Source organism: Perca flavescens, chromosome 9, assembly GCF_004354835.1.
Source record: "Perca flavescens isolate YP-PL-M2 chromosome 9, PFLA_1.0, whole genome shotgun sequence".
In the NCBI taxonomy this organism is placed as follows: Eukaryota; Metazoa; Chordata; class Actinopteri; order Perciformes; family Percidae; genus Perca; species Perca flavescens.
In genome coordinates, this window is record NC_041339.1 from 1,173,453 (window position 1) to 1,199,545 (window position 26,093).

The 26,093-nt window shown below is 42.4% G+C and overlaps 1 protein-coding gene across 1 annotated transcript in view; it reads right to left on the minus strand.

Moving 5' to 3' along the window:
- atp10a (ATPase phospholipid transporting 10A) overlaps nt 1–26,093 on the minus strand; it is a 39,923-nt gene that overhangs the window by 7,634 nt on the left and 6,196 nt on the right. The window contains exons 3-16 of the mRNA XM_028587863.1: nt 25,998–26,083; nt 22,940–23,046; nt 22,703–22,834; nt 22,372–22,502; nt 20,925–21,177; nt 20,554–20,771; nt 20,278–20,472; nt 16,429–16,987; nt 9,496–9,599; nt 7,747–7,873; nt 6,928–7,112; nt 5,798–6,152; nt 1,710–1,786; nt 423–548 (exon numbers count right to left, since the gene is read on the minus strand). Of these exons, the coding sequence (XP_028443664.1) occupies nt 423–548; nt 1,710–1,786; nt 5,798–6,152; nt 6,928–7,112; nt 7,747–7,873; nt 9,496–9,599; nt 16,429–16,987; nt 20,278–20,472; nt 20,554–20,771; nt 20,925–21,177; nt 22,372–22,502; nt 22,703–22,834; nt 22,940–23,046; nt 25,998–26,083 (2,655 nt within the window). The remainder of the gene's footprint in view (nt 1–422; nt 549–1,709; nt 1,787–5,797; nt 6,153–6,927; nt 7,113–7,746; nt 7,874–9,495; nt 9,600–16,428; nt 16,988–20,277; nt 20,473–20,553; nt 20,772–20,924; nt 21,178–22,371; nt 22,503–22,702; nt 22,835–22,939; nt 23,047–25,997; nt 26,084–26,093) is intronic.

A 26,093-nucleotide genomic window follows, 5' to 3' on the forward strand; every position in this document is an offset into this window, starting at 1 on the left:
TCATTTTTCAAACAGATACATTTTTTAATGAATTCCATGATACATATTTCGGTTATATCACTGTCATGTGACCCAGATAATGTAATAACACAGGTACAGGCCTATGAAGTTAACCATGCCTATTTATCATCAAAACATTTTTTCTAACTGTATGCCCCCATTTTTGTTGCTATGAACGTGAATAGGGTCAAGTGCCTACAACTAACAATTGAAATGTCTCTTTACTATCATAAAACACTGTATTTCTTTTCATAAATTTACGATTAAATTAACAAAACCATCAACAGCCATACCCCTTAAGACCGAAGTAATGTTAGCAATTAATTGTGGTTCAACAAAGAAACTGTGATTATTTAAACAATATTGCGATTAGAATGATGTAACAATTGTTACAGGCCTATACAGAAGTAAAAGGGGCTTACAGCATTCTTGTAGAAGAAATAGAGAATCATGTTAGCCAGGCGGGAGTAGCACCAGTGTCCATGGACCAGCAGGAGCTTCTGGAGATAGCGGAAACGCGGGAGAGCAAAGTCACTCGCCATCACTGCCTGCGAAACACAAACACATGTAACTTGTGTAGTTATTAGGAAATAACTAGTGGAAATGTCTTTTTTTAATGAATCTTTAGTGGGTATAAATGTCCCAAAGCAATAACCCTTAAACAAGTTGTCCACCTTTTGGGATTCATCGTAACAGTTGCCCTGGGCTGTCAGTCTCATCCATCAACATCCAAACCAAAACCCTCCCTGTAGTCAAGCCAGGTTTATAACTTACATTTTAAAACAGCACCGCTAACCCTTTATGACTCGTCTTAACTGTCAACATCAGCCATCACAAGAAAAATAACAGCAGATGCCTCGTTGTGCGGCAATTTAGTTTCCGCTGCGCTCTAATTACTGTCCCGTAACGACTACATGGGGAGTGCGCTCCTGATAGAAGAAATGGTGTGTTAATCATAATGCAGTGTGTGCTGGCCTGAGCGCAGAAATGTGTGCCTCAGCACGCTATCGAATCCCAAGGAGCGACCGCTGTCTCATTAAGAGCACATTTGATTAACAATGATTAATCTAGCGGCCCAGGTAAGGACAGGATACGGAGACTTTAACAGATGTGGTACGCAGCGGCGCGCCTCTGAAGCCTCCCTCGGAAGTTAATTGGGAATCTCCATCATTGCTATGCATCATCACCTTTCTGGAACAGGGCGCTTGAAGGGAAATGAGCAGGGGGCAAAGTCAACGGAGCTTTCTTTTTCTTTTTTAACCATGCTGTTGTCGACTGCCTCAGCTGTGGCATTGGCCCTGATCTCAAGGCAGGGAGAGAAGCTGGTGTGGATGGAGTCGAGACTAAAGCACCCATAAAGTGTACTGCTTGACTGCGGGACACAGGACGATCTTCCTGACTCAGCAACACACAGGCAATCCTATTTAGAGGATGTGTATGGCTGTGGGCTTAAACACACACTTAAGAGTAATGAAAAGCCATTAACTATGCTACAGAATGCAAGCGTCTTCCCTTATGTTCTATCCCATAGCTCCTCTCACTCTGCTCGATCACTCAGGATCTTTCACACTGCATTTGTTTTTGTTTTTTAAAATTTACAATCGCCCTCAAATGACCCCCAAAGCCTCATCGCCTCCCCCCCTTTTCTGTGTCACCCTGTTCAACCGTCCCTCCCATTCCCGTAAGGCCCCGCTCAGATTTCTCCTCACCTGCATGCCCTCCTGTCCCGAGATGCCCACGCCCACGTCTGCTACCTGGATCATGCTGACATCATTGGCCCCGTCACCTGAGAATAATGTAGTGAGGGAGAGAATTACTTCATAGCCTCAAGATACACAAGTACATAATCTGTAATCAGGAGATGGGCAGGGCATCAGTTTGCCAGCAGCCTAGAAGCAGAAGGAACTTTATTGAACGTGGCAATGGCAAAACAGAGCTGTATTGATACAGTATATGTGGCAGGAACGTCACGCTTTCACAGAGCTGTCAGTTTCTTCAACTCTTATATTAGCTGAGTGTGTGCATGTTTGTTATTCGCTGCTTTTTGCCCGGTGCCCTTGACCAGCTCAACCGTCCCTGTGGTTAGGTAGAGCCAAGCCTGCTGTGGTGGCTGCCGAGCAGTGGTTTTGGTTCAACTTTGAGGGCTGCGGACAGTATTTTTTTTTTTGTCAGCACAGGTGGTGGAGTGGGAGATGAAGTGTTTGTGGGCAGAGAGGGTTTTGTTGACACGATAGGGTAGCATGACTGGAGTGGCAGCTCTGGTTCAATATGAGAGGAAGCTGCTGGTGATGAGCAGCTGGAAAAATACTGTTCCAGTGTGACAAAATGCATCCAAACACACTGGTACTGCAGCAGTGTACCCGTTCTCACTCCCAACTGTAACATGACGTAGTATTAAGAGAGACAAGTAGTAGTATGAAAGACCTAAAATCTACGTAAGGAGGTTGGTTGGGGGGGGTGGATGGGTCAAACAAACAGGACTTCCCCCCCAGAGATCGGGGTTTGTGTCCCGTTCTTGTCCTGAAACATACGTCCCGACCCAGAGCGTCAAAAAGTGACGCAAAGAGTCCTGACCAAGCACGTCTAAATAGGACGCTAAAGGAGACTTTTTACGTCAATAACAAACGACAAAGGCACCTGACCAAGTGTTGCTTTTTGACGCAACGGGGGTGAGAACGTGTTGGTACGTGGTAACTGGCACGTGAACAACGATGGATTTCAAATTGTCAATTATGACTCACATTTTTATACAGGTACAGTACAATATCCCCCACTGCCTTCTTTTAAAAAAAAAAAAAAAAAAAATATATATATATATATTTTTTTTTTTTGAAATGATACGTGAAGTAAAATATCATTTACATATAGACTACAGTAGGTGGAGGCTCCATTATTTAAGCGGTGTAAAACGTGGTGTTGTAATAATAAGATTAGAGTAGTGAAAGCTATTAGAGCTTCACAGTCACCTGCTGTCCCCACAGAGATGTAAAATAAAAGTGGGCGGGGAGCTGTGTGTTTCCTCCACATTACTGCTAACATAGCAATGACAGAAAAGCGCTTGGCTGGCAAAAACTGGATCCTCCTGAGTCCAGCAGGAACAAACAAAAAGGGAAACAGGGAAAAGACAATCGTAAGTCACACTGACATGCTCATGATACCTCCATTAATATAGATTCATTAAGCCAAAAGGGCATAATTACTAAGGTGCCCTAAAATATTGTTGTTTTGACTCAGTGGTCACAGCAAGGGTGCAGAAGGTGTGTGTGATGAGTGTGCACTTCTTACAAACATTCTCTCTAACTCATATTGACACCAAAGCAAGAACATCTAGGATTATCACTACAGTACATCTGTGCTATAGTGAGTTTGACACATTGATATTCATGATAACGTTGGACATGATGTCAGAATACATGTCACTGCATCGAACAGCAAAAGCTATACACTAAGAAACATGAGTGTATTAACAGTTGTGCGTCTGTGTATTTTAACAGAAATTGTCTGTAGAATGTGTTTCACAGTTATATTTCTATTTTTTTACATTTCGATTTGCTGAATTTGTACTCCGACAACTTTTGTCGGCCACTGAGGTTGAGGTTTGGGGAGATTGAAGAAGTCTACGCTGTTACTTCTTTTGACATTTTTTTTCCCCGAATTTCTTGTCGCTGTTTCACACTTTAATTCTCCGCTTTGTTTGCCTTTTTCCAACATTTTTGTCAATTTTTTTGAAAGGTTTTTGTCAATGCGTTTTCCAGTGCTTTTGTTGCTTTATTTTTTACAGTTAAAATTGTATAATTTGTGCTCCGACAATTTTTTTCCACCACGGAGGTTGAGATTTTGGGAGATTAAAGAAGTCCACGTTGTCACTTCTTTCCGACCTTTCTGCCACATTTTTTAATAATAAATAATAATTTCTTTTCTTTTTTTATTACAGGACAAAGTCTGGGTGATGAGCTGCCAAAAGTTTTGTTATTTTACAAATTTCCTTTTTAAGAGTGTACTTAGGGGAATCTGTTTAAGTTTGCCAGTGTACTAGTAATAACTGCTGCATGGTCATTTGACAGTAAACCACTGTGGGAGTTCATTGAATCAGGAATATTTAGTTAGCTAAGATGGCCACAATATTTAAGCTTCTGACAGTAAAAGTATTAGCTGCTCAGATTTGTGTTTTGGACACACGGCCAGAACAGCGAGTACATAATGTTCCTCGTGACCAGGAGGTTGTCCTGGACCGGCAGGAGAACTCTGGCTGGGGAATGTCAAAGGGCAGCGATTGCAGCTCTATCATTACCACCCACTAAACTAAACTAAAACAAATTGTGGCTGCCAACAGGTAATAAAGAGCAACATTTCACTATAACCCTTGTTAAACTCCAATTTGTGAATTTTGGATTATATTCCGATGCTGGTCCCGTGTTACTCCTCATACACATGGGAAATAATCTGGGAGCAGAACTCGAGAGTATCTGCCTGCAGGGCTCCTCTGTCGGCTTGCTATCACCTTTACTGTCAGGGCAGGAAATGCACGCAAAAAATACTAAATAAAATCGTGTAGACACTTCCTGTGGAAGCAATTTTGTAGTTGATTTATATTATATTAATTATTTAGTCAACATTGTAACATGAAAACTACTAATTACAGCTAGAGCTAGGCAATAAGGAAAAAAAATCAAATATCACAATATTGTTGGCCAAATACCTCAATGTCAATATTGCGGCGATATTGTAGGGTTGACTATTGGTGCTTTCATAAAATATTAACACAATGACAGTTTTGATAAATCTGGCCTCATATACCGATGTCGATATAATATCGATGTATTGCCCAGCCCTAAATAAGGCATATATTTACTGATTTTGCCTATTCTATCTATGTCACACGTAACATGGGTATGCCAGTGTAGCAACATATATTTAATTCAATTATTCTACTAGTATTATAACAGCATTTTTTTGGTTTGATATTTCCACCTGTCAGAAGCTGTGAGCCAGGCGTGTTTTGATCTGTCTGGACGCTACTGCAACTTTCAACCTGGTGATAGCCTAAAAATTCAAAACTACAGCTTATAGTTTGATCTATTTAATGCTGAGGAATGCTTTACGCTAAATGTAGAACTTTTTAGCTCCTAGTTGTTCCTATGTGTCTGATACCCAACAATCCATGCAAGCATGACAAACAGGCTGTTTCTCTTCAGAACAGGACCAGAAATCATTTCCATTAAAATGGAACAATTCATTTCCAGGACAGTTTGACAATTGTGAAACCATGGAGAGCCAAACATGCATATCAGTCGCACGGGTCTAAGGCCTCATTCACACTGCCTATGTCGGCTGTCAGACAAGCCGAGCAAAAATGCAGGTCTTTCTATTCATTTTGAATAGGGGTAGTGCGTTTAAGCTTCCGTGGGGGGATGCCGCAGGAGGAACACAAAAAGAAAACGCAGTGGGACTGCAGCGAAAAGTTGAGAACGAAGTGCGGTCAGAAACGTAGAGATCTATAAACGATCCGGCGGAAAACAGTAATTGTGAAATATAAAGTCTTCTTGTGCTAAATTGGGGGGGTTAAATAACACAACAAGATGTCACACAAATGGGCCGTTTGTTAAGTGACAGTCCCACCGCCGCACTACCCTGCGAAAAATGGCCGGATCGCTTTTTTTGGTCTAAACGTAGCTTAACCTTGAACTTGAGGTGGGCCATGAACATTGGACACCATTTTCCACTCACAATCAAAGCACATCTAATGTATCTGGATCAATTAATACAAATATGTTAAAGTGGATGAACTTTTTCCTACCTATGGCGAGAGTCATGACTTTCAGCTTGTTCCGCACCAGTTTGACCACCATGCTCTTCTGCAGCGGCGTGGAGCGGCAGCAAAGCACTGAGCGGCAGCTCCGTGCCACAGCCAGAAACTTATCCTCCAAACTCTTATCCAGGGCATAGGCCAAGGTCCGCCCATCAATGACCAGGCCCAGCCGGAGCACCGTGAAGGGAGTGGTGTGGGAGGATGAGGATGGAGATGAGGACGGATAGATCTCAAAGGGTGCAAAGTTACTGTGGAAGGCCTTGGCAGCTTGGTCTGTGGAGCTGCAAAGGAATTTGGCCTGGATGTAGTGTAAACTCTCCTCCAGCAGCAAGGCACATGCCTCCTGGTTCAGAGACAGGCGCAGAGTGGGTTGAGTTCAGGATCAGGTCACTAAGTTGCTTAATATCAAACTGCCTGACCTGCTTCACATCTGGCAAACAGATGCTTCAGCAGCACAGAACTAAACATTGTTGGTCCTCAAATGACCTTCTTCAATAAAAGGTAGTGTTTTCAGTCAAGAGAAGGATAATATAATGTTAAAAGAATAGTTTTGGGAAATACGCATAGTTACACTCTCTTGCTGAAAGTTAGATGAGGAGATTGATACCGCTTTCATGACTCATGACTGAGTAAATATGATTTTTAATATTTCTTTAAACAGAGCCAGGATAGCTGCGTCTCTATTTCCAGTCTTTATGCTAACTAAGCTAACCGGCTACCGGAAGCTTTAGCTTCATATTTACTGTATAAACATGAGTGGTATTGCTCTTCTCATCTAACTCTCTGCAAGAAAGCAAATAAGCACCCAAAATGTTGAATTATTACTTTAAAAACTATTTACATTACACAATGTGGAGGGAAACCGTAGCATATGCATCAATCTTTTTATTAATCATGAACTATATTTTGGTATCCAACCCAAGAGACATTTTTGTTTGTTTGTGTGTGTAATATATATATATACTGTGTATATATATATATATATATATATATATATATATATATATATATATATATATATATATATATATATATATATATATATGTATGTATGTATGTAAGAATGCTAACATGCTTGTGGTGATTTTTTCAGTGAACCGCTTGCTTCTGCCTCTCACCTGAGAATCAGCATTCAGGGTCAGGATCTCCTCCTCAGGGTCCAGCAGCTTGCAGGCGTACGCAATGTTGACGGCCGTCTCTTGTTTGTCGCCCGTCAGCACCCATATCTGCAGGCCAGCCTTCCGCAGAGAAGCTATGGTTTCAGGCACACCGTCCTGCAGCCGGTCCTCAATGCCCGTCGCTCCTGTGGGTGATAAGCATGACTGTGCCACATCCTCCAACATCCACACAACAGCAGGGAGCCAAAAGTTATATTGCATGCAAGTTAGAGGTCCCATATTATGCTCATGTTCAGGTTCCTACTTGTATTTCGGGTTTCTAATAGAACATGTTTAGATTCTTTAAGGTTCAAAAAAATACTAGACACAAGAGACTATTTTTCTCATACTGTCCGTCTGAAACACCTTGTTTTCGCACCTGTCTCTTTAAGCCCCCTTCCCAAAGAAAGCCCAGTCTGCTCTGATTGGTCAGCATTTCCAGGTCTTCCACATTTGCGCTCTCATTGCAGCCAGGGAATGACACTAACAGCACTGCAACAGCACTTTCTACCTATATATAGTGTAGTTGTGACATCATAAACATACACAAGTCCTAACAGCTTGTTGAAAAGGCACAGTTTCTGAATACAAGCTCTGTGCATTTCTCTGTGGATTGAGTGTTTTGAGACTTTCACAGTATTTATATAGTGTCTTGACCTGCTTTATAATGAAAAGAGACATCTCACTTTTTACAATATGGGACCTTTTAAAAAAAAAAAAAAAAAGTGTGTGGATGTAGTTTCTTTTTGGTGGCCTTAAATAAATAAATCAAACAACTACCCAGAAGCTGGAGGTTTGTCTCCAGTCGCAGGGCAGAGTCAAAGAGCAGCTCCTCTCTTCCCTGGATGGCGGTCTCAGCCTGCAGGTGATGCTGCAGCCAGCAGGCATATTGCTCCTTGCTCAGAATCTGACACAGGAACACAGACACACACAGACACACACTCAATCGTCTGTTAAAGTATTGGGGGAAATTTAACAGTATAGCAGCTTCTTCTCCTTTGCCTACATTGCAGAGGAGGAATCGCAGGAGCATGTGAGACCTTGAGAAGGTGTTTTATCACATCGCTTTGGTAACAGGTTTTGCACAAGCAGGGATATAATGAGCACGGCTTGTGAGAGCATAAATTAACAGCCTCGGAAAGTAGCACAGATTGCAACTGAGTCACGAAGAATGACACTTTGGAAGGGCTGGTCCATGTGATCGTCTGTGCTGGGCTACAAACCCAACCTGCCAAGAAGACACCGAGAAACCTCATCTCCAACTATTAAAGCAGTTTAACGATAGAGGGCATTTGTTCATCTTCTTTAAAAAAGGAATACGCCACCGTTTGTTGAAATATGGTTATTCACCGTCTCCTCTATATTTATATAGGTGGGCAAACGCATTTTTGTCTCAGTGCATGCATTGTCTTAGTCCAGCGGCAGCTGCAGCGCTAGCTTAGCTTAGCGTAATGAATGGAATCCTTTGTTGCCGTTAGCATGTCGTGAGTAAAAGTGACCCAACAACAAAAAAAAAAAAAACCTAATTACTTCTTGTAGCCTGGTTATTCACAACAAGTAAAAATAACAATGCAGATTAAGACTAGACGATTTCCTAGGCAGATATTGACTTGGGACTATATTGGGTGGAAGTAGACTACAGCCGAAGCACTGCTGCTCGGGCACAGAGATATCAGCAGCGCACAGGGCTCTGCGGCCAGCGCAAAGTCACTGTTTCTGGGTTAGTGGACGACCAAATGCCGCTGCCCTGACTGAGATCCGCAGGGGCATGTTGGGGCTCCACGGCAGGCAGCCCACAGGGCTCTGCGGCCGGCGCAAAGTCACTGTTACTGTGCCAGAGTAGAAGTGCTTCGGCTGTAGCCTACTTCCACCCAATATAGTCCCAAGTCAATATCTGCCTAGGAAATCGTCTAGTCTTAATCTGCATTGCTATTTTTACTTGTTATGAATACGCAGGCCACAAGAATTAATTAGGTTTTGTTTTTGTTGGGGTCACTTTTACTCACGACATGCTAACGGCAACAAAGGATTCCATTCATTACGCTAAGCTAAACTAAGCTAGCGGCGGCGCCGCCGGACTAAGACAATGCATGCACTGAGACAAAAATGCGTTTGCCCACCTATATAAATATAGAGGAGACGGTGAATAACCCTTTTTCAACAAACGGTGGCGTATTCCTTTAAGGGTAACTTCGGTTTTTCAACGTCCCCATTTTCCTATGTTTTTGTGTGTGTAAGTGACCGATGGGAACAATAACCTTTGAAATTGGTCCAGTATTAAGCGAGAACGCTGTGACAAGCAGCCGCCAATTCGCTAAACCCACCAGACACCGGATGTAAATTGAAGGTGCGCAATGGCCCTATTAACTTACATTGTAGCTTGTTTCTCCGCTGCCGACTGCAGTGATCTTGCTTAATACTGGACCAATGTCAGAGATGGTTATTCCCATCAGTCACTTAGACACAAAAACATAGATTGAAAAAAACAAACAAAGTTACTTCTTAAGGAGGCTTATGGATCCCAGTTACCTTTTTTGCAATGCACAGTGTGCGAAGGCCATCTGCAGCATACAGATTCAGGTAGTTTTGGGTCCGGCTGACAATCTTTTTCTGGCGTTTCCCTTTGGAGCTTCCTTAAAAAATAGCAAAGGACACAAGAATGAAGATTTTTAGGGAATTTGCACAAGTGGTTCCAGACTGCCAAAGGCTTCTTCTAAGAGGCACATGGAAGCCATCTGTCTTCACACCTAAATTAACCATGTATGCTGCGCCTCAATATATTTCAGTTCATATATTTATTCCTATTACTCATCAAGCTGCGTCTGGACTATACTGAGCAAAATGTAATAAAAAGATTCTCATTTTACAAACATAATTGGTCCATTTCAATTAACTGTCTAAATTACTTTAATATTACATGTTGTTTAGATGCTTTGAATATCATGTTTTGCAATGGAATCTTGCTCAAGTGTGTCTCTGGTGCAGAATCTCCAGAATCCTTCTGGCAGGGGGACAGCGCACCAACAGATTGGCTTTTTCAGTCTCCTGACACAGACGCACCAGCCAACACTCTGATCACCAGCCTCTCACTAATAACAGCTTGGCAGGCACTGCTACACACGCAGCACCAAGCAAAACTAGCTTTACTGACTAGGTTTACATGCACATAATATTCCGGTTTTGCCCTTATTCCGAAAAAGATGATATTCCGACTAAGCTGTTTACACGGCTAATGAAAGTCCGTGTAAAACAGGATTTTTTACCAGCTGTGAAGGACTTGTTGGACAGCGTGAACACAGCGTCCCTCTTTCATTCCTTCAACCAGCTTCTTTAAAAAGGTCGGCGATGCGATGTGTCAGTTTCATCTTATTCACTAATATTCTTGTTTGTGACAGAAACTTTCCCTTTTGGTTGTGAAAAAAAATGTATTTCCAAGGAAACAGGAGTTTTCCCTTTTGACAAATAGCTGCTAGGATACAGGTGGAACTTCACAAAGTTTATTTTTCCTACTCCTCAAAATGAAAAAATCCACCTAAAATAGGACTTGAGTCCTGTGTATAAAAGGTTCCTTTTAACCACTATTAACACTAAAGAGCAATGTTTCTATGTGCGTCTCCCTGTTTGCGTCCATTCAGGTGATGTAGTACACATCACAGCCAACCTTTGACATTATTCCACTGGTCAACAGCTGTAAAGAAACACACTAACGTGCAAAGGGTAAAGGTAGTGGAGAGCAAGACTGCAGGCAGGTTTACATGGATTTAAACAATGCCTATTTACGTATCCAGCAGTTACAGAGCAACATTAACATTAATTTTAGGCTGTGTTTCTGAACACCTGATGAACGCAGGTCCAATATTTACTTTTTATCTCTGTTTTGTTCCCCACCGTCTACTGAGGGAATATCTGACTATTGAGCTGCTAAATGTCCACCTGCTAGTTGCTAATTGTGTCTGTCTGCCATTTGGTGATGGGCAGTAGTGCACTTTATATTTAGAGCTTATTTGACAAAAACAGCTGTTCGCTGTGGCCAAAAACCGAATGAGCGTGGGGAGAGTAAACCAAAAACAGCAAAGTTGCAAGTTGGAAAACAAAAACGATGAGCTGATTGAAGCTGAAACACTCTGTAGAGTTTAACAGAACTACAGAGTGTGTGTGTGTGTGTGTGTGTGTGTGTGTGGGGGTGCTCTGTGGGTTTGTAACTGACAGACAATCCACATTATAGTCATTTGATCTACTGTTAATCAATATAAATATAGATTATATCAGCTTTGATTGTAATAATAATAAAATAGATTTGTCATCACAATCTAAATATATTGAAAAATGTATTAACAGGGTTTAACGTTTAGGTTTTTGTTTTTACTTTCCCGGTCCAGCAAGTGAAAGAAAAAGTCAATTTTTACTGGCCCTAATGCAAATAGTTTATTAGTGGTTATCGACTCAACTAAATGGTTATATTTGACCTGACTTGCCTCAGCGATCAATTTATGTAAAAGAACCAGCAAGGCAATGGAGAGGTTGTCGGCAGCCCTCTGAGATGCCATGCGAGTGAGATGCTGCTTGCTTTTATCATGCCACTCCAGCATTTGTTTTCAGAATGAAGACGTTCCTTTGAAAACGATCCACTTGTATCTGCCACGACTCGGACTTGCAAAATTTTTAAAGCAATAAAGAACGATAAACTGAATTTATGATGCAATGACGATCGAAAAAAATGATTGACATTTTTTTTTAACCACTTACCTAAATGGGCCCGGGCCATTGGGCAACCCTTAATTGTTGAACCCTGACTAACAGTGGAATATTTTCTATCAGTGAAAATGGAAAGTTAGAATAAATAACGTTGAAATGTAACTTCTGTTTTGAGGTGGAATTTGCTATTAAACAGGTATCCTGCAGCAGCAGTGAGACTGGAGTTACATCATGAAACACACTCCAACTTCTAAGCCCCACAGGTCTACAGTCTACCTCCAGCACCACCATGTGCACTGTTATTAGAGTGACACTGAACAACTCCCTCAGCGCCTGAATGGAGCCTTTATGGAGGTCTGTGTTATGAGGAGGCCCAACTCATACTGCACTTGCATTGGCTGCTTTCACTCAATAGTAAAACAAAGTAGTGAGTTGTCTGTGTGAAGACACACCCTGTCGGACATTAAAGTTGCTGAACTGGATCACATGGTGGAGGAGGGGTGGGGGTGTGTGGGACATCTGTCCCGACGGAGTCTTTCTCCTCTAGTGAGCAGCACCTCTGTGAATTTTAATTAAGTGAAAAACTTCTGAAAATGGAGCACCATGTAAGCTCACATATTGCTCTATATAGGGCATTAAAAATGATGAACCATCAGCACAGTCTGCAACCTCAATGCAAAGGGACTACCGTGGTCCTTAGAATTGAAAATCAATACAATGAATCATATTGTAAATAGGACTGCATGTCAGCTGGAAAACATGCCAGAACAGGATGGGAGTGCTTTCCTCCATTGATGTGCTGCAGTTAACAAGTTTACATTCAGCAAAGCTGAGCTGCCGCATTGAGATGAACTGCCTGCCTCTAATGCAGGGCTCCAGACTAACTTTTTTCACTAGGAGCACAGTGGCCCCCAACTGAAAATGTTAGGGGCACAATCAGAAAATTTAGGGTCACACACTGTAAATCAACATGCTAATTTCTACTAATTTCCACTGTATTACTAATAAATACTTTGATAACAGATGCAGAAATTACAATGTGCTGTTTCAAATTCAGTGTCACTTTTGAAGATGCAACATATAAGGTAAACTGACAGCCGGGGCTTTAGTACCCACTACCACATCCTGAAAAGAAATCCAGATTGTATTAAATCATGGCCAGCGTGGATAGAAAAGACAAATTCAGATTCTTAAAGGTGTACTCCAGTGATTTAGTATTGCACTTCCATTAAATTGGGGCACAGAGAGACAGATAAAAAAATAAAATAAAAAAAAGGTTAAATTAATGAGGAGAGAGTCCCTAGCATGGGTCAAATATCCAAAACTTCTGATCCTACACTTGCCACAATGCAACTCAATAGCATCTTATGTTAGACCCTCACTGCCCCATGTCTTTAAGGGTGTTTTCACACCTGTAGTTCAGTTTCTTTGCTCCTGACCAAGGAAAAAAATTATACGGGACCTTTAATTTTTGTCCGGTTCATGTTCACTCTGACTTATTAGAGCTGTAAACATGATGTATACAGACTAACCGGTAACTCACTGATTGGACAGTTTTGGTGACTGTCATCCTGTAACATCAGCGCATCATCAGGACCCACATTCCTGGGACTGTAGATATGATTGTTGATCATGTAGCACTTCACTGTCTTATATGGGTTTATTTGTCTTTTCTGGAGTCACAAAGAGCTCATGAAGAAATGATTATGAGCGGTCTAAGTGGAGCTGGACCTCGTATATCAGGAACGGGACACAGACAGGAATATATGGCATTTTGTAGCGTAATATAACGGGGGGGATAGTTACTGTATAGTCACTATGTTTTACTCATTTTGCTTACTTTTTATTGGGAAATGCTTAAAGGAAATGTTTCAATTGCTTTTCACTTTGACGAATCAGGAACTAATTCTACACTTGATGCGCATAGATTTGTTACCATGGTTAGTTACCAAATCAACTTTCATAAATACAGCCTATACATCGCTTGAACAGATATGGAGATTACATTCCTAACACTTCATGATGGCGCAGATAGATTTAATAGTGGTTAAGCTCTTGAATTAATACTAAAATCACACATATACTACCACAAAATCACAACCAGACCAAGACCCCCCCCCCCCCCTTTTCAGTTTGTCTCAGACTGGTTGTTTATCAGAGCTCAATTGACAGCTTTCACACCAGCATAAACCAAATCAAACCATATGGGCAAACACACCAGAGCTCATTAAAGTGAACAAAACAGAATAGGTGTGAAAGCAACGGGGCATTCAGACCAAAAAAAACGATCCGGTGATTTGCCGCAGGGTTGTGCAGCGGTGGAAGGGTCATTAAAATGGCCCGTTTGTGTCATGTCCTCTTGTGTTCTTAAAACCCCCAACAAAGAACAAGTAGACTTTATATTTCACAATTACTGTTATCAGTCAGATCGTTTATAGATCTCAACGTTTCCGACCGAACTTGAAGGCAGCTTCATTTCACAGGAGAGAGAGAGAGAAAGTAAAAGAGATGAGCGAGACAGCGAGTGCTTTGTTGATGCGGGAAGCGGTTACACAAACTCCCGGGCACTTACCCTCTTAGTGTTTTAAAACGTTCTTGTGGCAGCGATAGAGGCAGTGATGTTTCCTGTACGGGATTCTCACACCGCCTCAAACCATAGCTCGCTCAAAACACACCGCTGAGTCTGATCTCCGGTTATATGAGTGGTCACCGCAGAGTGACTTGGGGTTTCGTATATCCAAAAGTTGAGTCGGTCTCAAGCGGGTTTTTTTAGTGTCCCCCATGCGGCAACCCCCGCCGCAGCCTAAACGTACTACCCCCATTCCAAATGAATGGAAAGGGTTGCTCTTTTGCCGGACCGTCGGATGGCCGATGCAGGCTGTCTGAATGCGGCCTAACACAGGCTCAAGCCCAAAGCTCCCTCACAGAAGACATCATGCAACTGCTTTTACAGGTGGAGTATGAGTAGTCCTCCCCATGACAAGTAAACTAAACCTTATGTGTAAAACAAGTGCTGTGGCCCTTTAACGTGTGGCCACAGAGCATCAGTTTAGGCAGTCTAAACTCTGTTGCAGCTTTTCCTAAACAAAGTCTTAACCAGAAAGGATTTCAAAGTGGTGCTAAAGCTATTAGTAGATTGACATATAATTTTAATTAAACTATTTTAATAATCAAAATAATTGTTTAAATGACTAATCAAGAAAAACATGCCAAATATTTGCTGGTTCCAGCTTTTCAGATGTTAGCTTTTGCTGCATTTCTCTTGTTTTCTGTTAATGCAAATGTCAATGTCTTTGAATAATAAAATAATTTGCAGCACTGCAAGCTGTGTGTTTTGTCAAGCCTTCAGTCTGTGGTTTGAAACAGTCCCTGCTAAGCACCCCTGGACAGATGTCTGGTGACTGTGTACAAAGCATTAGTCAAGAGTGCCTGTGTAGCTCTTTGTGTGCCTGGAATCTGGTACACCTTTGCCATCAGGGCATTAAAAACTTGAAGAGTGCAGAACAAGGTTTTAAGATCACAGAGGAAAAAATAGGAAGTGTTTTTTTTAAGGTACCAATAAAGATTGACATTAGGTTTTGCAGCAGTGACATGCTCTAAAAATACTAGTTTTCACATAACATGTTACCTTATGTGCAGACCATATCAGTGGAAGGTTCGGGGTGGGGGGTGACATCTCGTGTGAAGCCTGTGCAGCAATGTTATTGATGAACACACACTATAAGCACCATTTTCCACAAAACCTAAAGCAGCTACAACTGAAGACAATCCATCATTTGGAATTGACCAGAGTGAAATGAAAATATTCTAAATTTGCTGACATGTCTAGTAGGCTCATGTGACATGTTAAGATTACATCAAATGATTTGTAGCCGATCACGGATTCACAACAGCAATTCATCAATTCTAGTGGAAAAGTCTGCAGATAGAGTGCCGGCAGCAAACCGCTCCAAACCACATCATAAGACCATGCTGACACCAGTGTCATGATCGATCAACCGAAGAGTGCACCACCAACAAATGCACCCTCGTTTTATGATATATGATCCTACCTGGACACCTGAATCGGAGAAAGGCTAAAGCGAGTGTATGAATGAGTGACTACGTTTACACGCACATATTATTCCGGGTTTGCCTTTATTCCGATAAAAGACAATATTCCGACTAAGCTGTTTACATGGCAAATGGAAGTGAATATTCCACTGACATTCCTCTTTACATGCAGCCGTACAAAAAGGATTTTTGATGGTGGACTTGTTCGACCAATGCGAACACAGCATTCCTTTTTCATTCCTTTACCAACTTCTTGATAAGGTCGCCGTTGCGATGTTTGTGCATATCCAAAAACCTGTTGACATCATAAGATGTATAAATGTATAAAATTAGCTGTGTTTCTCCTTCTTTTCTTTTGGCCATGCATCTCTGCTGCAGCCCTGCAAACTGTTGGCTGGTTGGTGTGTGTACAACAACCATATCAACGCACAGAGCTTACTGTAGGCTGTAAACTGGCCGTAAACCACCACAAACTGTGGTAAAAACCTTGAGACGCATATTCCAAATGCACTGTATATATTTCCAAAGAATGCTTCTAACACCCGAATCATACCAGCATATCCCACGTTTTAATAGAAAAAATGCTAAATTCGGAAAAAGGCCTTTTTCGGAATATCCAAATGGAATATTCTGTTTACATGACCTGAATCAAATTCCGAATATAGTCATGTTCAGAATAAAAATGCGCATGTAAACGTACTCAGTTTTTCCTACCTGTGTCGGGGGGTTTGATGAGGTCCATGATGGCCGAGTCTGCTCCTTTAGTGTAGACTGTGATCTGATCCGTCAGAGGGTGTCTGACCACCACAGACATGCGTTTCCTGGTGGAGTCAAAGCCCAGCGTGTGCAGCAGCTCAAAGCTCAACTTCCCCAGGTGTGGCAGTTCCACGGTCACCTGGTCAGGGAGGCGTCCGACGAGGGAGCACTTGTAGGCCCTGGCGGCGTAGACCAGCGCAGCCTCGTCAGGCGACTCCGCCTCGTAGCGCAGTTCTCCGTCCTCCAGGTTCCACGCCTTCCCGTTGTAGCAGGGCGGGACGGGGCCGAAGGAGTGCTCCAGGCCTCGGGGAGGCTGCTCCTCGTCCAGTTTGGTGAGCGTGCTCTCTGCAGAGGGGGAGGACAGCAGGCTGGAGCAGCCCCTGTTGGAGGAGCGGTTGGTGATGAGGCTGGAGGAGCTGCTACTGTTGGAGCCTGAGGTCAGTCGGCTCGGGGTGAAGCGCTTAATGAAGTCCTCGATGGTCTTAACTGGGGACTTCAGCTCAAACCTCATCCGGACCTGGAAATACATTGCATATTTAATATATAATATCAATAAATATTCTTTACTGAAGTTATTTGTTTAAGAAAGCAGCCTCCTTTCCAAAATAATGTTCAGAGCAATGGCGTGTGATAGCGGCAGCGGCGATAGTGATATTCGATTTCCGCTATTAATGACATCATACAATTGACACTATGAATTGAATTGGTAAAAAAAAAAAAAAAAAAAAAACAGTAGCTTCCACATTTCTCCATCAAGGTACTGCAGTCATCACTGTGAATATTACTGTATGGGCGATGGCAGCCATACATGACAACAAGAGGTTGGCAGATGCAAAGGACTCAGTTGATACACATGGCCAGATATACACAAATCAGTAATTTTTCAATTCATCTGCTTACTGGTTTGCATTAGTTTTATTATATCAACATCACTAAACCGAGCATAATGGCCATGATAAAAAGTACAAACAAAAGAATGAACAAAAACAAGAAAAACTTCAATCAAACACATGATGTTTTGTTTCTCCTGCAGTCGGGACTACTCATTAATCTGTGATCAGCAACTTGTTAAATTGCTTCTGGGAAACATCTCTTAAGCTTGAGAAAATTCGCAAGGTGGGGTTTATTATCATTTCAGCTTTTGGGAAACTAGGCCCAGCTCTAGTGATACAAAAGACTTGAGTACTGATGAAAATGCACCTCCTTGCTGTTATCCTTTAGCCAATCTTTCATCCCAAAGTGGTGCCGTACAATAGCAGAAAGAGTGACTCACATTGAGGACTCCTGGCAGCAGGAGCCATGGCTCTCACATATATACTGTAGATATAAATCATTCAGGTGCCAGGTTAGCCACAAGGGCATCATATTAAAATGTTAACAATTACATTGGCGCAAAGGACAAGAAAAAGCACAAACAATAGAAAAAGAGATAAAGAAACAGAAGGGAGACCGTAGCAAAGCCAATGCTTCTATGAAGATTTACATTTCTTCCCATCTTATCAGATAACCTCCAAAAAGAAACACAGAGTCCATAAATAATGTGTCACTTTGTAAAGCTTAATCTGAACAGATTTGTGCCTCTGACTGGCAGGACAGCGAGCTGGTGCACACAGTGAGTGGAGAGGAGAGGAGAGGATATCACCTCCGAACAGGACAACCACACCCAGGCTCACACAGAACAAGACAAAACAAAACACGGCTACACTACTGCGACTGGACCGAGCACATTAAAAACAGGCAGCTAAACAGTGAAAGCTATGTGCAAAAGGAGATTTGTGAGGATTTTGGAAGGGTTTTAGGAAAAATAACGCCCAACAAATTGAATTATATTTGTCAAAAGATGGAAACTACTCCCATGTTCAAAAACAGATCTTCTACTTATGCTCCTTATACATCCCAGCTTTCTAGAATATTATCTAGATGGTGCATTAAAGGCAGGGTTGATAACTATTTCCAATAAACACTTTTTATAGATTGTTTGAAATAGTCTTTACACCCTGACATCAATAAATAACTTATGGACTCTGAAAAAAGGAGGAAAAAAAAAAAAAACTGTCATCTGTAGCTGCTGTAATCCTGTAAAAATGGCCACCAATCACAGGCTCGCGGCGCACTTGGAAAGAACCAATGAAATGCCTCCTTGCCCCGCTGCGCGTACTCCACCCCTCCCGTGTACGAGCGTGAGCTCATTACTTGTTGTCGTTGCGTTGCTAATAGTAGTTCTATTTGTTTTAAATATTCAGTATGATATTATTAGGCGTTTTGTTACCGGTGAATAAAAATTGCGGCCCTTTCTCCGCTCTGCTCTGGAGCAGTGAAGCAGCGGTCCGAGTGCACGTCTGTTTGTGTCTGGAGCCCTGAGGGCAGGGGGAGGGGTTAGACAGAGCCCCGAGGAGATGCTACTTTCAAATCTTGCTAGCTTTTCAACGTTACCAACCATGTCTTTAAGATTATGCATCAGAAATGGGGAAATATGGGGTGTCTTGGAGGGAGTGTTTCCCAACCCTTTTGGCTTGTGGCCACATCTGTCAGTTGTGACCAGTTCAACAAAAGATATTTTGCCTCAATTTGTTTTAATGTTTTTTCAAAGGCCCAAAAAACATCAAATTATCAAACAATTCACAAAACGTCTACAGCCATGCAAGCAGCTCTGTGGGCAGTACTTACTGTAGGTGCAGTGGTGCTTTAAAAGGTGCTCTAAGCGATGTCATGCGTTTTTTAGGCTACATTTTTGTCACATACAGCAAACATCTCTATCACTATCATCACTATCTGCTAGCTGCCTGTCCCCTGGACACACTGTAAAAAAAACGGGGTCTCTGTACACAGCCCAGGCTCCACAAACAGCAACAAAAACAAACTGCGCCATCCTGCACCACCAAACATAAACAGCGTTCCAGCCAATAACCGACAAGAAGGAGCTGGTTGAGCCATCACCGCTGCAGCGTTAGCACGTAGGCTACTTCCACAATGCGCGTTCATGACTGTTTCAGGAAGCATGGAAGGGAGGGGGAGAGGACAGGATGAGGAGGAGGGAGGAGCGAGCTAGCCTCCGTTTTGTTTGACAGTACTTCAGTCAACAAGAAGTAACGTCACCCAACATCGCTCAGAGCACCTTTAAGTGAAGTATCCGCTGTCGTACCACAAGACTACAGAGCAGCTTCTCTCCTCAGGCTGGAAGACCCTCAACTCATTTTTTCTTTTTCTTGTGCAGCATAAAGGGACTATAACTCACATTTTGTTGCGCAACCCTGTGTTGTAGAATAACAATAACCGAAACATGTGCCTTGTACCCTGGAATGTTTACCATTTTCATTACTTAGTTTAGCATGTTGGCATGTTGACATTTTCTAATTTGCACTACACACAAAGTACAGCTGAGGCTGCTGGGAATGTAATTGGTTTTCAGGCATTTTGGTAAACTAAAGTATTGGTAAAATCAAATCTTTGATCTGAATGTCAGGGAATTGTCAAAGCTATAACAATCGTCCTATGGGGGACACGAATATCCATCCAAAATTTCTTGACAATCTATCCTGAAGTTATTGAGATATTTCAGCCAGGAAAATAATGTACAGAATGACAGATGAAAGATTAGAGGAAAAGCAGGCAGAAAGAGAGGCGAGAGGGTCGAACCAGAACCCGGAACTGTGAACACATGAGCTCAGAATATAGGTCCTGTACTACTATCTGGAAGCCTATCTGACCAAGTTGACTATCTCAGTAATTTCTGAATGGTGAAAGGGATTACCCCTTACTGACCCCAAGAAGGTTCGACTGGATAGATTTGGTTGAGGTGAGTTTTACCTTCTGCCTGGGCTGGTTGGGGGAGGACACCACCACCGTGTTGCAGATGGTGAGAGCGATGAAGAAATCAATGATGTCAGCGAGGTCAGAGGGCAGCTGGGACATGGGCTGGTTATGGAAGCGCATGAAGTCCATCTGACTGCTGCATTCATTGACTTTGTCTAGGAGCTGAGGGTCAGGGGTGATATCTTTCTCCTGAAGGACAGAGGAGGGTTTATCAGAGGAGAGAACACACCACAGAATACGAGGGACGACGTGACGGTGAGGCGCACTGACCATGGGGCTGCTGAAGGCCGTGTGCTTAGAGAGGATGCTGGCTCGCTTGGCCTCCGCCCTGCTGCCCGTCCTGCGGTGGGACTTGGTGCTCTGGGAGCGCAGCACCACCCGGGCACTCTGGTGGCTGGTCACACTGTCCCGCCTGGGCAGGGTACCACCGTGAGACGTACAGTCTTCTTCCTCAGAATCCATCTCCTGGTACATAGCCAGTCTTCTAGCTGAAAATCATTAAGAGTGACTTAAAAAAGCAATGGCTGCTAACTGTTTGTGCAAGGGAGTGTTAGTGTGTTGTGTGTGTGTGTGTGTGTGTGTGTGTGTGTGTGTGTGTGTGTGTGTGTGTGTGTGTGTGTGTGTTTTCTGGCTTGTCTCACCATTAGCATCATGGGAGTACTCCACCCCTGCCACAGTGCAGCGGCGAAACACCATCTTGTTCTCCGTCAACGTGCCCGTCTTGTCAGAGAAGATGTATTGCATCTGGCCGAGATCCTCGGTGATATTCAAAGCTCTGCACTGCAGGTGAGAGTCCGTCTCCTCGTCGTACAGATCCATGTCCTGATGGATGAAGTACACTTGGCAGATCTTGACAATTTCAATCGACACAAAAAGGGAGATAGGTATCAGCACCTAGGAGAGGACAGAGTCTTTGTTAGAAAAGAGATAGAGCTGGTTATCGGTTTTGCCAGCCTGCTTTGTATATACACATGGAAAGACCGTAAAGTAATTACGAAAAATGTATCCACATATCGAGTCAGCTGTAAGAGTTGGACACAACAAGTTCAGACTATGTGATAACCAAAAAGTAATGGACAAAAGGTTCAAATAGATATTTAGCTAAAAGTTTTGGATACATGGACAAATGATTCAGCAGCTAAGAGTAATAGATAAATGTGAGCTAAAAGCCATGGTTAAAATAAAAGATTAATAGATAGTTTGCTAAAAGTAGTGGACAAAAGGTTAAAATACATAATTAGCTAACATTCACAGATAAACCGTTGAATAAGTTAGCTAAAAGTAATGGATAAATGGATGAAATAAATAGTGGTGTCATGAATGGGTAGCTGAGTTGATCTGACAGGGCTGTCAGGGTGTGTCTAACAAAAAAGCTTGTGAATCACTGTTTTAGACTATCATATCGCTCAAGATCTTAATAATTTAAAAAGGGACATATAAGGATACTGGGTATATGTTTGATTGTTTAAAAAACATTGGTTTAATCCCGAGTGAGAACACTTCTGGAAAGTATTTCCGGACAAATGAGTCATAGCTTTTGGGAAGGCGGTTCAGCTTGCACATTCTCCATGTAACTGGATGCCAACAGAGTCATGTGTTTATTTGAAAGCAAAAAGTCTAGCAACACTGGTAGTTCTTTAACCTCAAACAGTAACCGTTTGTACTGTGAAACATAACTGCTATCGCCACTGAGTTTCTTCATTTATTTTAAAAGTTACCCAATATCAGGGGAACTAGCTGCAGTATCTGACACAGGACAGGGTGACATTTTCACTGACATTTCTGCATGCAAGCAGAAAAAAAAGAAAATCAATCAATAGGTGTCAGGTGGCACTTCTTGTATTAAAAAGATTATTTTTGCAGTATGAAGCAAGTACTTCCTCACTGCTTTTCCAGATTAAATGTGACGATAGAGATCTAGAGGTCACGCACCCCTGGGGGCTGAAATAACTACTGCCGATGCTTTGATTTACAGCAACGCTTGTGTATAGTCAGCGGGATAAAACATTTTTACCCTAATGATACTATGTGTCTTGTTTATGTCTTTATCTGTGCCTTTGTTTCTTTAGGCTTCTCTCTTGTTTGTACCTGAAAGACGATGATCATGGTAAGGAAGAGATAAATGGCTGACATGATGGGTGATAAGTCTGTCCCCTCGGGACTAAGAACGTCAAACACAGGTCTCTTATCTCCGTACTGAAACATCCACAGCCCATGACCTGGAACAGCAACACCACAAGGTCAACTCATATAAACACTGGAATGAGAAGATATAAATAAAAAGCACAGCAAACGCAGTCAGAGATTTTCTTTTTTTGTCTTTTGTTGTAAGAAATATTTGTTTTCCTTCTTTGTGAGCTACCTAGATCTTAATCCTGAATCCATGTGTCATGTTACGTAACTCTGAACTGATACGCACCAACAGCAGCAAACAGGCACATGACCAGCAGGATGATGACACACCAGAACACATCTACATTCATCTGTCTCTCCAGTTTACTGCGCTTGTAGCGCGGGCCGTTGTTGTTTAGCATGGCTTTGGTCTCATGACCTGTGAAGACACACAGTGTGTTAACAGCACACTAACAACAGTAGGTCAGAGGTGAAATATGGAGTGTGACAGCAAGCCTACAACACAGCTATTTCGGGGGCTAACCTGCATAAATGACTATTCCCACAGCCTCTTCTGTGTTGCGGATGGTGCAGCCTCTCAGCAGCAGGTTTTCTTTGTAAAGTGCATCTCTTTGGCCACTTCGATGGATTCTGTCAGGTTAGAAGATGCATAAAAATGACTTTAAGTCCTGGTCTAAAAATGTTATCAAACAAGGGCAAAATGATCATTGCTATGTCTTTATACTCAGGTGTAAAAAATACTGCTGCTAGGAGAAATAGAGTATCGGACTATGCCAGAGCCCCAAAGACAACATCGGTTTATTCTGTTGAGCACCTCAATCGATCATGCTCTAAAGCATCGTGGTCTTTCCTCGCCAGGAGCCCTTATCTCAGCACAAATTCACTCTGATACAGAAGCACTGCCCGCGCTCCGCTCCCCTCGGGCTTAGAATCAATCAGGCAATTCACTGCTTCATCACTGACCCTCGGACCTCACTTCAGACTCTTACATTTAAAGCTTGTCGGGCTCATCGCGAGTGTCGATGATGTACAAAGACTGAATTCAGCTCTTAGCCAGCCCACCAAGGAAGTTCAAACTTCTCTTAGAAAAGGGTTTTAAACTAAAAGTGAGATGTATATGCTGAGCTGTATCAAATGAGGGGCAAATGCGTCTGTTGTGGGGGAGAGCTGAGCGGTTAATGTCAGCCTTAATCCTATTACTAAATCGAGGATTACAAGTGTGTTAGTTGAAACAGCTCCACAACCTTTAGCTGGAAGCAGTGCTTTATCATCTCCGTTGTAGCTTCTTTCAAAGTCACACAACAGTCAGCATGTTTACTAAAAGTTCATCCTTTGGACTCTGACAGCAGGCCGGCGGACACGTCACCACCGTTATAGATTAATCACTGGGCCTGAGCTCCAAGGCGCCGTAGTTTACACACCGCTCATCCCAGTTCATAGCTCACACTGTTCAAGAAATTGATAACACTCGGAGACACAGAGTACTTTCTGTCCCACAAAGGAAGTGAGATTAGACTTGGTGCCATTATCCGTAACGTAATAAAACACTGCTGACACAACTGCCCCCCCTCTCCTGCCACTGTGCCCCGTGCTCCGCTGTAGCCTGGCAACGGAATACCTGCAGCATCTGGTCTCCTTCTGAGCAAAGAATAAATTTCATATTAATGTGATTGCGGGTCAGCCCGGCCGTTTTACTGTAAGCTCAGAGGATGTTTCTCATCTCCCAGTGAAGAGATACAATGAAAAGGCCAAGAAGATACACATGGCATTATTCCAGGTCTCTGAAAACTCTAACAATAGTAGGGAGTGAATACACTGCATCCCACTGATAACGTGACCATGAATAGTTCAACATTTCAGGAAATGTACTTTTTTGCTTTCTTTCTGAAGATTAGATGAGAATATAGATACCACTCTTATGTCTGTAGGATAAATATATGAAGCTACAGCCAGAAGCCGGTTAGCTAAGCTTAGCATAGAGACTGAACACAGAGGGAAACCACTAGCTCTGTAAGAAGGTAACTGATTAACACGTTTGACCTCATTGGTTTGAATTAAAGCGTAAACGTGACATGGTGTGTGGTGTTATGGGGGGGTTTAGTCCAGAATTATTTATTGGCTGGGCACAGTGACTTTGTGGAGTCTTGTTGTCACCATGAAGTTGCCTGGCAACCATCGGAGACTTCAAATAATCGACAAAGTGAAAACGTTTTATGTCAACATGAAAACGTGTAAATGCAACAATCACATTAAAAGACAATCACATTACACTGCATGGATAACCCAATTTCCTCTGCGTTACTGTAGATGTATTAGTGCCAACTCATGCCAAGTGGCATCCAAGTTTTGGAAGGGAAACTCCCACAATTTAGTTTTGCATTGTGTTGACTCACAAGAGCCAGATATAACTAGTATTAGCGCCTCGCAGTTGTAAGCCTCCACCAACCACTCAAGTTGCAGTTTACATCCATGCCTGTCAAGACTCACATAATATACATAACATATGTGTATGGAAATTCTTGAGTTATGGCCCAAAACATGTCAGTGTAATCCGTTCAACCTAGAGTTCAAATGGACGTTTGTTCCAAATTTGAAGAAATTTCCTCAAGGCATCCTGAGATAATGCATTTATAAGTATGGAATGGACGAAAGGACGACACGGAAACATTACACCTGGCCACGGTTATCGCTGGCATGAAGGCATAAAAAGGTTCAAACCAAAGCAGCAGATGCTGAGGTAGCCTGAACTTTGTGGTAGTATGGGTCAAGCTCAAAAACCACCAGATCCTGCATTTTGCATAAAGCAACTCAATAGCATCTCTGATTAGTCCCACCTTGCATAGTAAATGTCCATGTCTTTCAATTCCCACACCTCCAGTTTGTAACCTTGTCTTTCAGTTTTACATTTTTAGTCTCTTAAACCAAGCCAAGATAACATGCCTAATAAAAGGAAAAGGGACAAAGTACCACAACAGGATGGGCTGAATCAAGCTTTTCCTCCTTTCCCATTTCTGTCAATAGCTCCACTACATCTTGAGAAAAAAAACATCCTCGAGCATTTCTACTGCAAACACACACAAAAGGAAGTAAGGTGTAACACAGGAACTCAGTTGAGAAAAGGGGGGCAAGTTGTTGTTGCTTAATACACCAGCTGGGCTAGCTCTCACAGAGGTCTAGGAACTACAGCTTCAGTAATCAGGTTGCAAAGAGCAGCTGATTCTTCCGTTTATCCTGGTCACGAGGAAACACATACATCTTCGAATGTGCATGGTCAAACGGGTAAAACCATGCAACCACATCACAGGAAGCTTGGAAAAACTGTTCAAGTCATAATTATAAGTTGGAAACTCCTGGCTTGTCAACAAACCGCAGTTTCACATTATTTCCATTTTGGAGCTAAACATCACTCAAAATGTCACTGCATCATTTTACAGTGAAATGAAAAACTTAAAACCTTGAATAGGAGTTGAGAAAGTTGAGCATCTTTGGTTTAAAACAGTAGTTTTAAAAAGTTGCAGCCACATGATGGGCAGCCATCAGTCCCACGGTGTACAGAGCTGACTAAACAAGAGAATACTCACATGTAGCCTCGGAATCTGTTCAGGTCGTTGTTGGGCTTTTCACATTCAATTATGCCGTTGTACTTTAAGGGGTCAAAATCACAATCCTGCAAACAG